Raw genomic sequence first — 12,137 nt, forward strand, 5'->3', positions numbered from 1 at the left:
TGTTATAATAACATGAATTACACACACTGCATTTATTACTTAAAATATAGTAAAAATAGTAAAATCTTAAAATGTAATTTAATTTATTCTTGTGGCGAGGCAGTGGCGCAGTAGGTAGTGCTGTCGCCTCACAGCAAGAAGGTCGCTGGTTCGAACCTCGGCTCAGTTGGCGTTTCTGCGTGGAGTTTGCATGTTCTCCCTGCCTTCGTGTGGGTTTCCTCCGGGTGCTCCGGTTTCCCCCATAGTCCAAAGACATGTGGTACAGGTGAATTGGGTAGGCTAAATTGTCCGTAGAGTATGAGTGTGTGTGTAAATGTGTGTGTGGATGTTTCCCAGAGATGGGTTGCGGGTGGAAGGGCATCCGCTGCCTAAAAACTTGCTGGATAAGTTGGCGGTTCATTCCACTGTGGCGACCCCGGATTAATAAAGGGACTAAGCCGACAAAAAAATGAATGAATGAAGGAATTTATTCTTGTAATACTAAAACTAAAGCCTAGAGTCGCAGTGCGATATGTCTGTATATCGGTACTTTAAAACGGCTCAACATCTTGCAAACTGAGTGAAAACTGGAAAATGATGCTGTTAGTCAGCAAAAATACTCTTGAGTTGTTTATAGATATCACACCCGACACACTCCAGCTTTAGCAAAGTCAACAATGTCTTTCACAGAAAAAAACATAAGGCCGTTTATAGATCCTGAGGCTTATTAATAATAAATTACGGCATGTTTTCAAATCCGCTCTTACAGTAGTATTTATCTATTTATGTGTGTTCTGTACTCTCTGCGCTGCATGCTAACAATCTGAACGGCAACTGCTCATTTAATCTGCTCCCTGTTATTATTTGCCTCTCACATGGGGATTGTGAAGTATGATAACTGGAATTTTAAACAGGTCTTGCGGTAGAGTTTTCCTTGAGGAACTTTCACCGAGTCTGTCAGCAATAGACTAACCAGAGAGAGAGGAATCGCTTATGGAGCAAGACTCTAATTTAGGATGACCCAAGCCCATCGTCTTCCCATCATCCCATCACTCCATTACAAACTGCCTGCCCGGAATGTAATTGCATCGTTCTAACAATTTAATGGTCATTTTCCTTGGAAAATGTCCCTCATCATTTTCCTATCAATTGTCAGTTAAACCAGTCGGTAGTTTTATGTAACACATAAAATGGCTTTTTTTGTGCTAAGTGGTTCCTGTGTTTGATTTGATCAATTGATTTGCCTGAAAAGAAAAATGGCCATTTAAAAAATAAGTAATTCAGTGAATGTCTGTTTTGGGCTTGCATACATCACCTACCTAAGGGGTTGCCAGCCCTGTTCTTGGAGAGCCACCTTCCTGCAGATTTCAGTTGCTACCCATATCAAACACACCTGAACCAATTAATTAGGACCTGAACACCACGTGATAATTACAGGCAGGTGTGTTTGATAAGGGTTGCAACTGAAATCTGCATGAAGGTGGCTCTCCAGGAACAGGGTTGGCAACCCCTAACTTACCCGCTTTAAATGTTATTACTTAATCAGTGGTTATCAGCTGATAGATATGGGCCAGTAGGGGCTTTCTGCACCTATTGGTTGGTTCAGAAGGTTGTTATCATCCATCCACTTAGTTTAATATTCAATTATCCATGTCAGCACTATTATATAATTTTCGCAGTCAACGGTTTGTTAAATATGATACGCAATAACTTTCCTCGTTTGTTGTGGGCTGCAGGCTTTACACTTTCATGTGTCAAGAGTATTTAGCAATTTGTTTAATTTTACTTTTAGATTGAATTTTCTTCATTATAATAGGTGATGATAATTGATGATGTCATTACGATGTTGTGCCAATCGTTGCATTGTTGATCATGATGAGAAAAGGACCATATAAAAGGACAATATGTTGATCATGATTTTGAGAGGCGAATGATGTGCCCTTCACAACACATGCAGCGATCTCAGATCAGTCCATCCAGACATTTTAATTGATTCGCGAACTTGTTTAAAAAACCAAATTAGCAGTGGTGGAAAGAGTACTGAAAACTCATACTCAAGTAAAAGTACCATTACTTGCCCAAAAATGTAGTAGAGTTAAAGTATCTGCTGTAAATATAACTCAAAGTATGAGTACAAAGTAGACCTTTTAAAAGTACTCATGAGTAGTGAGTATTACGTTGAAAAAGCTGATGCGTTTGCATGTCATTTGTGGATGTGTGTGTAAACGTAACATTCTGAGTGCAGAGTTATTGCCAGGCAGGCACACAACGTCATACGACGCTAATACTAGGTTAGATTCAGCTTATGATGTCAGATGACCAAAATTCAATGTCTAGCCAGCGTCTAAGGACAACGTTATTTTGGTGTCCAATAATGACGTCAAATGACGTTGATATTTGGTTCATTTTAGATTGTATCGGAAAGTGACCAAAATCCAAGGTCGAGCCAACATCTTAAACCAACATCATATTGACGTCAAATATTGACATTTATTTGTCAGATATGGCAACCAAACAACATCTGATAGACGTCATAGCGGTAACGTTCACACAACGTCAAGCTGTAACATCATTATTTGGTTGGTTTTAGGTTGGACGTTGGACACTGATGTCAGTCTGATGTTGAGTTCTGACGTCAACATGATTTTCATTTCCAAACAAAATGCAATGTCCCCATGACACGTTGGCATCTTGTGCCTGCTGGGTGTTTAGACCATTTCGGACATCATACATTAAACATCCGTCATCTTCTCATCAGTGACATGCATCTAAAAAATCTCTGTGTCAATGCGTGTAAAAATTTTGGACATCCTCTGGGACACTTTTAATGCTTGCAAACAGTTTGCTGCAATTATGAATCACCCATGTCTTGAGGAAGTTCATATGATGCGATTTGCCTTCTATGTGTGATTTGATTGGACAGAAATCAGAGGACTGATTTTTCTAATCCTCATAGACAAGAAAAAATAAAGTAGTGACTGCAGTTTGAAGGAAAGTAGGGGAGTAAAAATACCAATACAACCATCAAAATGTACTCAAGGGGAAGGAAAAGTACACATCTATAAAACTACTTCGTAAATTACAATTCCTAAGGAAAACTACTCAATTACATTAATTTGAGTATTTGTAATAATTACTTTACACCACTGCAAATTAGCCAGAGATCAGTTATCAAGATTAAAAGATCCACTATCTGTCAAGATCATCTTAGATCATTTAACCTAGGTATGAAGAACGAACTCCTGATCATCATGTTTGTGCATTTTTAGTCTTAATAATCTGACTAATTAGCTCTCCTCTCAGATAACTGACAATCCTGCTGGATCTAAACAGCCAAGTTTGTCATTTTTAGGGTCTTGCAATGCTTGCAGTGCATTTCCATATTTGCATGTGCTGAGAATATTTGAAATCGGGATCAGAATTGAACATGTTGCTTGTAAAAAAGCTAGATGTCTGCTCAGAAATTTTCAATATATGTCCTCATTCTGTCTCACATGGTGACTTTTAATCTGCTTTGGTATTGTCAAGTGAAACCGGGATATCACTACAAGCAACTTTCAAAGTGAATTTCAGCCCGTCAACCCTCACTTTGATTGTGAACACACTTTCAAAAGCACCCCCCACCACCACCACCACCACAAAAAAAAAAATCCTCATGTCATGCTCACTGTATCTTTCTGCAGTCAGAATGGGAACGTGTCATTTCTGCTGTGTTTGTCGTTATGTGGGATTATCCTTGGAAGATGGGAGAGAGATGCACGCTGTCCCAGGCAGATCAGTACATTAGAGCTACTCATTGACTTCACAGATGGCTCAAATCCCCAAAGAGGCTTATGGCTGATTCTGATGACCGCATTAATGCAGCGTCCTGCCCCGGATCAAATGTATGCAATGGCAAGGTCAGAAACAAGGGAAAGCAAAATCAAACCTCACACAGCGGTAAATGACCATCAGACTTGATTCGGCTCTTAATTTGTGTTTTCGGAAAATGTAGGGTGTGATTTCAAATTAAGCATCGACTATGGTGGAAGTTACATTTTACAGGTATTTTATGCATCCGAAAACTTTCAAAATTTTAAAATGAGGATTACAAAATGTGATTCTAAAGATTAAGAGGCTGTATTGTAGTATGAGGAGTGCTACTGAAATAATGCTAAGTTTCAGAACATTCATTCATTCATTTTCTTTTCGGCTTAGTCCCTTTATTAATCCGGGGTCACCACAGCGGAATGAACCGCCAACTAATCCAGCAAGTTTTTATGCAGCGGATGCCCTTCCAGCTGCAACTCATCTCTGGGAAACATCCACACACACATTCACACACACACACACAATCATACACTACGGACAATTTAGCCTACCCAATTCACCTGTACCGCATGTCTTTAGACTGTGAGGGAAACTGGAGCACCCGGAGGAAACCCACGCGAACGCAGGGAGAACATGCAAACTCCACACAGAAACACCAACTGAGCCGAGGCTCGAACCAGCAACCCAGCGCCTTTTTTGCTGTGAGGCGACAGGACTACCTACTGCGCCACTGCTTCGCCCAAGTTTCAGAACAGTAGGAGTAAATTAATACACACAAATTTATTAAATTTTTTTAATACATTGTGAATAATTGAATGATTTGAAAGCAAACTTGATTAGAATTAACTGTATAGAATTGGTGTAAATTACGTTGCAGTTATGGGATGTTTTATGTTGAAAATATAGAAATACAGTGGTCCCTTGTTAAGTTACGTTCTAAAAATAACCTGCAGTAGGCAAAATTTGCAAAGTAGACCGCTTTATTTTTACAATTATAGATGTTTTAAGGCTGTAAAACCCGTCCCTACACACTTTATACACTTTTCTCAGACAGCCATAAACATTTTCACACTTTTCTCTCTTGTTTAAACACTGTCATGCTGTGTTCACACTAGATGCATGATGGAACACTTTAGGTCTAAAAGTAGTTTTTTTTTTTAAATAATCTATGTATGTTGCATGAGTAAATTGTAGACAAAAATTATGTTAAAAACATTTTGTCTTTCCCTGAATCACACACTTTTTGGGTTCTGGATTTTTAGGATACATTTGTAAATATGCTAATTGATACACCATTGCAGCTTGAAAAATGTATCAACCTTTTAATAAGAAAATGGTCAAATGTATTTACTCTGAAAACCTTTCAGTGTAATATTTATGTTGTTTGATTTAGTTTTGTGCGAAATAAATATGTAGGTCATATATTTAGACTGTTTTAGATTAGATACATTATAAATTCAATTGAACAGAAATAAATTGCATTCATTTTATTGGAATTAATACTGGTATTATAAATGGATTAAATATCCCTATGGATTTCATACAATGATTATTCAAATAAACATATCAACATTTTAATTGTCTTTTTTTATAAAAAAAAACATAATGCTTTAAAAAAATGTATTACTTATTATTGACAACAGAAAATATGAATTAATGACTTTTATTTAAAATAAAAAAAAGATTCTAAATGAACCTGTAAAGTAAATAAAAAAACATATCTTAATGTTTTATAGTCCAGTTATTGTAATTTTTTTGTATTTATTATTTAAAGTGTTTATATTGCTTATTGATAATCGTAATTAAATGTAAATAATGAATTATTTTCATAATAAAAAACATTCAAATTAAGACAAAATAAATAATGAAGTGATTGTTAAATGGTGGTGGTTCAGTGATTAGCATTTTTGCCTCACAGCAAGAAGGTCACTGGTTTGAGTCCCAGCTGGGCTAGTTGGTATTTCTGTGTGGAGTGTGCATGTTTCCTCTGGGTGCTCCGGTTTCCCCCATAGTCCAAAGACATTTACTATAGGTGAACTGGTTGAACTAAATTGACCGTAGTGTATGATTGTGTGTGTGTATGTGTGTGTGTGTGTGTGTGTGTGTGTGTCGGTGTGTGGGTGGGTGTTTTCCAGTACTGGGTTACAGCTGGAAGGTTATCCGCTGCATAAAACATATGCTGGAAAAGTTGCTGGTTCTTTCAGCTGTGGCGATTCCTGATAAATAAAGGACTAAGCCGAAGGAAAATGAATGAATGAATGAATTACTAAAATAAATCAACTCCTGCCCAATATTGAAGAAACCAACTACAATGCCATACATATAAAACTTGTAATAAATGTGTAAAGATGTAATTCAGCAATGGCCTTTGCACAGATTTAATTCAGCAGCCTTTGATTCCACCGACGTGATCTGTGTATCAACCGAGCCTCTGATTTCTTCTTCTGACTGATTAAGACAAATGAGATCTTGTTTGGTGTCTTATGTCAGAGCTCTAATGAGGGCCGCAGTTTCGATCACAACAAACCCCAAAGCCAAACCATCACAGGCTTTTGATGCCTCTTAATTAAAATTCATGGAAGTCATAGTTTGATCCATATCTTAATTGAATCCCGATCCGTAGTGACTGCGGCGAGGCTGAAATTAAAGAGCAGAGATGAGCAAAACTCTGGGTCAGAGTGTAAGCGGCATTAAGATTGCTATCGTTATGACATTTTGCATGTATCTGTAATGATATACAGTAATTGGATGGGGACGATTGAGTATGATAAGATTAATGACATCATCATCCATCCAGTGCAGGTCTTGAAGTCTGTTTTAGTCATTTTTAAGCTTTTTTGTTAATGCGTTGAGTGCTTTTAGACCAATATTGATCATTTTTGTACAATTAAATAAATTCTAAAAATGCTAAGTTGCTATAACGGTCAAATATGGACAAACCCAACGTTGGGTTATTCATTCATTCATTCATTACTTTTCTTTTCGGCTTAGTCCCTTTATTAATCTGGGGTCGCCACAGCGAAATATCTCGCCAACTTATCCAGCATATGTTTTACACAGCGGATGCCCTTCCAGCGGCAACCCATCACTGGGAAACACCCACCCACACACTCTCATTTACACTCATACACTATGGACAATTTTAGCTTACCCAATTCACCTGTACTGCATGTCTTTGGTCTTTGGAAACCGGAGCACCCGGAGGAAACCCATGCAAGACACTGACTTTGTAAAAACGTGAATATTGTCAGCTTTTTTTTTTTAAATATGTTTATGCTACATATGTTATGTATTTATGTATATATATATTTGGTAACTGAGACAATCTCTCCCCTTTTTAATGTCAATTATTCTGTACTGTTTTTGTTAAATATCTTAGAAATGTTAAATAAAATAAAATATTACCATCTATCAACCACTTTATGTAATGTATGGATGGAGGAGGGGGTGTATTTGAGGTGGTTTGCCCAGGGTGCCATTTATACTAGAACCACCACTGGGTAACTATATGCTAAGTGAAAGTTTACCCACAATTCCTAATAATTTTTTTTTTCCTTTTTCTTTCTTTATGGGGTGTGAGTATGTTTGTAGCTGTGTACTGTGTTAATATGTTGTTCAGTATTTGTGTTGTGGGAAAATTGAATTCCATTAGAAATAAATAAAACAAAGCGACTTTTGGCCTAGCTCCTTCTTATCTGCTCTTACTGCTGCAGATCTATGTGCCCTCCAGAAACTTGCGTTCTGTGAATGAACGTCGCCTCGTGGTTCCATCCCAAAGAGGAAAGAAATCACTTTCGCGAACGCTCACGCTCAATCTGCCCAGTTGGTGGAATGAACTCCCTAACTACATCAGAACGGCAGAGTCACTTGCTGTTTTCAAGAAACTACTAAAAACTCAACTATTTAATATCCACTTCACTTCCTAATCTGCAATTGCCTCTCTGGATATACCACTAACTGTTCTCCAAAAAAAAAATAAAAATAAAAAAAAATAAAAATTACTAAAATTTTACAAAAAAAATAAATAAGATAAAAAAATTACTAAATTAATAAAAAATTACTAATACTTTCCTTCTTAGACTTTACAGACCTGAAACTTGCCTATATCACTTATTCATTGTTGCTCTTATAGTTGTGTAAATTGCTTCCTTGTCCTCATTTGTAAGTCGCTTTGGATAAAAGTGTCTGCTAAATGACTAAATGTAAATGTAAATGTAAAAATATTTGAATAATAAAAAAAAAAGAAACCAGTAAGTCAATTTTTAAAATAATTACTAAGAAATAAGTAACACAAAAAGTTAAAGGACAAATGATTCTCTAATAATGCTTCAGATAAAAATATACATCATTAATGAAAATAATGTAAATAATATAACAAATTGTAAAATTAATAATTAGAAAAATGTCACATACTGTAAATTCTCAACTATAGTATCTATTTTTTTTGTGCTTCATGTTTCTTGCACAATATCATAATCTTTCTATCGTTCACAAAGTGCTATGTTTTTGCAGTTTATTTTTCTGTCTCAATAACAGACTTCCCTCTGTCTCTACAGCCAGTGCACCCAGCAAACTCTTCCAGTGACATATCAGGCCTGTGTGATCTCCAAGGACTGTGAAGTGAGCGAGTGGTCAGACTGGTCTGTCTGCTCGAAGGAGTGTTACGATCTGAACGGCCGAAAGGGCCAGCGGACGCGCACCCGTCAAGTGCAGCAGTTCCCTGTGGGTGGAGGAGCCGAGTGTCCCGAGCTGGAGGAGAGCGAACCTTGCTCACCACAAGGAGAAGGCATCCCGCCGTGTGTCGTGTAAGTGCTGCATCCATTTTGCTCCACACCTGAATCTTGATCATTATAGAGTGGTAGAGCTAATTTATGCATTTACATTTACACTCGTGATGACACTTTGATCCAAAGCATGGCATTTAAAAGTATGCATTTTATAAGCTCTTGCTCTATTACTCTTCTCTATTACTCTTTGGAGTCAAACCCAGTACGTTTGCATGGGTTGAAAATTTGATTAAAAAGTTTACCCAGTAGTTGGTTTTATTGTAAAATATTGTATACAATACTCTACTCTACATACTCTAAAATACAATACTAAAAATACTCAATACCAGGGGTGTCTAAACTCAGTCCTGGAGGGCCGGTGTCCTGCACATTTTAGTTCCAGCTCGAATAAAACACACCTGAACCAGATAATCAAGCGCTTTCTAGGTATACTAGAAACTTCCAGATAGGTGTGTTTAAGAAAGTTGGATTAAATTATGAACACCCTTGCGCTATACTGAAAAAATACTGGGTCATTTCAAACTTTTGACAAACTATAGGGTTACATTTTTCAATTTCATATTTTATGCAATTTTAGTGTGTATATTGCCAATATTTTATATGCATAATATATTGGCATTTACATCCAGCGTTTTTATTCTATATATATATATATATATATATATATATATATATATATATATATATATATATATATATATATATATATATATATATATATATATATATATATATATATATATATATTAGCCCCTCTGAATTATTAGCCCCCCTGTTTATTTTTTCCTCAATTTCTGTTTGTTTTTCAACACATTTCTAAACATAATAGTTTTAATAACTCATTTCTAATAACTGATTTATTTTATCTTTGTCATGATGACAGTAAATAATATTTTGCTAGACATTTTAAAGACACTTCTATACAGCTTAAAGTGACATTTAAAGGCTTAGCTAGGTTAATTAGGTTAACCAGGCAGGTTAGGGTAATTAGGCAAGTTATTGTATTAAAAAAAAAAAAAAAAAAACATCAAAAACATATAGCTTAAAGGGGCTAATATTATTGACCTTAAAATGGTGCTTAAAAAAATAAAAACTGCTTTTGTTCTTGCTGAAATAAAACAAATAAGACTTTCTCTAGAAGAAAACATACTGTAAACATTTCCTTGCTTTGTTAAACATAATTTGGGAAATATTTAAAAAAGAAATAAAACTTAAAGGGGGGCTAATAATTCAAGTGTATATAGGATAGATAGATAGATAGATAGATAGATAGATAGATAGATAGATAGATAGATAGATAGATAGATAGATAGATAGATAGATAGATAGATAGATAGATAGATAGATAGATAGATAGATAGATAGATAGATAGATAGATAGATAGATAGATAGATAGATAGATAGATTGAGTAAATACAATCACGTGGACTTATCACTAATGTTGCTGTGAGCATCTGTTGCATTTTTCAATTATTCAAATTTAATTCATCAATTTGGTTTCTACATATTTAACCCAAAACAATGTTAAAAAACAGCACTTGTAGGATGTGCATTTACTGTGAAAACCAACTATTTTTATGCACATTTTAGGATATTACAAAAAAAAGCTGGATGTAAATGCCACTATGCACATATAATATTCACAATATACATGTTAAAAATTTGTGCACTCAGTAAAGTCAAATAATTAATTGTATCCAATGAAATAATATGTGATTGCAATGAAAACACATTTACAGAATGTATTCTTAGATTTGCATGGAAATATGATACATATGATTATACAAATACATTTTTCTTAAAATATTTTAATATGTGATGCTCTATTTTCAATTTTTTTTTACGAAATTATACTTAAACTATTACAGTGCTTAATCACCAACACAGAATTTCATGAGATATGAATGGATAAATAAATAAATAAATAAATAAATAAATAAATAAATAATGAAATTAATTAATTAATACAGTAAATAATTATTTAATAAAACATATGAGGTAAGAAAACAAACGAATAAATAAATAAATACAACTAATTAGATTTATAATTATAGCTTATATATTTTTTTCAATTTCTTTTTTACTTTCCTTGATGCAAATAAATTAGTTGTTTTAAACAAACACACTCACATGGTCTAAAGCCAAAAGAATCTGTATGGACGTCATCTGCTGAAGGCCTTTGTATAGCACGAATGTGATAAAACCCAGATGGAGGAGTGTAGAGGGGAGTGAGGGTGGGTGTCGAGGGTCCTGCTGTGGAAGATGGAGAGATGGCAGCGGGTTGGTGGTTTGGCACAACGCCACCCTGGAGGAGGTGAGCTGATGAATGGAGAACGTCTGAGAGGACAGACCACACGCTGTCTAATCTGATATCCCCCACAGATGGACCGGTCCATTCCCCATCACTCATCACCTCGCTGCACTGGATCTCACCAGAGCATAGCGAGTGCCCGTCTGTAATAGACAGAGGTGAATGGTGCTCCTGTAGCGCTGACCCAGTGTGTGTCCGGCCCTGATCTCTCACCCAACCCTACCTGTGCTTTCAGTGCTGTCACTGAGAATCCTCTACAGCAGGGGTTTACGACCAGACGTCCCCCAGAGTGAGATTTCAGGGGGCCAGGAATGTCTTGTAACCATTAAATTTTAATATTCACCCACTGTTAAGCATCTCATAAATCTCATAAAGGGAAAGTTAATTCTTTGTCTTTTTTTCACCTTTATGTTGCTCTCTGTGTTGGGCAGGCTGTAGTGAAACTGTAATGTAGCTCCATTAATTTAATAGTTCATCAAAAAAATGAAAAGGTACTCACTATAAAAGTACCGTACACTTGTTCCTAACCTGTTTGAGTTACTTTTCTTTCTTTCTTTCTTTCTTTCTTTCTTTCTTTCTTTCTTTCTTTCTTTCTTTCTTTCTTTCTTTCTTTCTTTCTTTCTTTCTTTCTTTCTTTCTTTCTTTTTTTCTTTCTTTCTTTCTTTCTCTTTCTTTCTTTCTTTCTTTCTTCTTTTTAAACGCAATATATGGTATGAAATAAAGCCAAAAACCTGTAACCATTGACTTTGTTATTTGGAAATACAAATACTATGGAAGTAATAGTTATAGGTTTTTAGGTTTTTAAAAAAAGATATCTTCTTTTATGTTCAGCAGAAAAAATAACTCAAACTAAAGACTGTAAAGACCGCAGCCACCTGTTGAGGCCTGAGGAGTGAGATTTATTCACATAGTTTCTACTTGGTGTCCTGTTTTATATGCACTCCCATCCGGGTCACGGCACCAACATAACCCCTACCAATAATATAATCACTACAGTTTAAATTTCAAGGCTATTAGAAGGAGTTGAAATAATGTTTCTGATATGGGAGTAGTCCACACTACCATTGTGCTTTCAATGCTGTCTCTGAGAATCATTTACAGCAAGGGTTTATGACCAAACGTCCACCAGAATGAGATTCAGATGGCCCGGAATGGCTTGTACAATTAAAATAAAAGGTACTTACTATTTAATCAACTTACACTTATTCCATATCTTTTTTTCTTCTGTTAAACACAAAATACAATATTT

At 35.5% G+C, this 12,137-nt stretch overlaps 1 protein-coding gene across 6 annotated transcripts in view; it reads left to right on the forward strand.

The window, feature by feature from the left end:
- thsd7aa (thrombospondin, type I, domain containing 7Aa) overlaps nucleotides 1-12,137 on the forward strand; it is a 267,241-nt gene that overhangs the window by 124,665 nt on the left and 130,439 nt on the right. For all 6 annotated transcript variants that reach the window (XR_012394625.1, XR_012394622.1, XR_012394621.1 and 3 more), the window contains one exon: nucleotides 8,346-8,594. Coding sequence is in view for 1 of the 6 variants with exons in the window: in NM_001122760.1 (NP_001116232.1) it covers nucleotides 8,346-8,594 (249 nt within the window). In the remaining 5 variants the exon portion in view is untranslated. The remainder of the gene's footprint in view (nucleotides 1-8,345; nucleotides 8,595-12,137) is intronic.

Source organism: Danio rerio, chromosome 19 (assembly GCF_049306965.1).
Source record: "Danio rerio strain Tuebingen ecotype United States chromosome 19, GRCz12tu, whole genome shotgun sequence".
Classification (NCBI taxonomy): domain Eukaryota; kingdom Metazoa; phylum Chordata; class Actinopteri; order Cypriniformes; family Danionidae; genus Danio; species Danio rerio.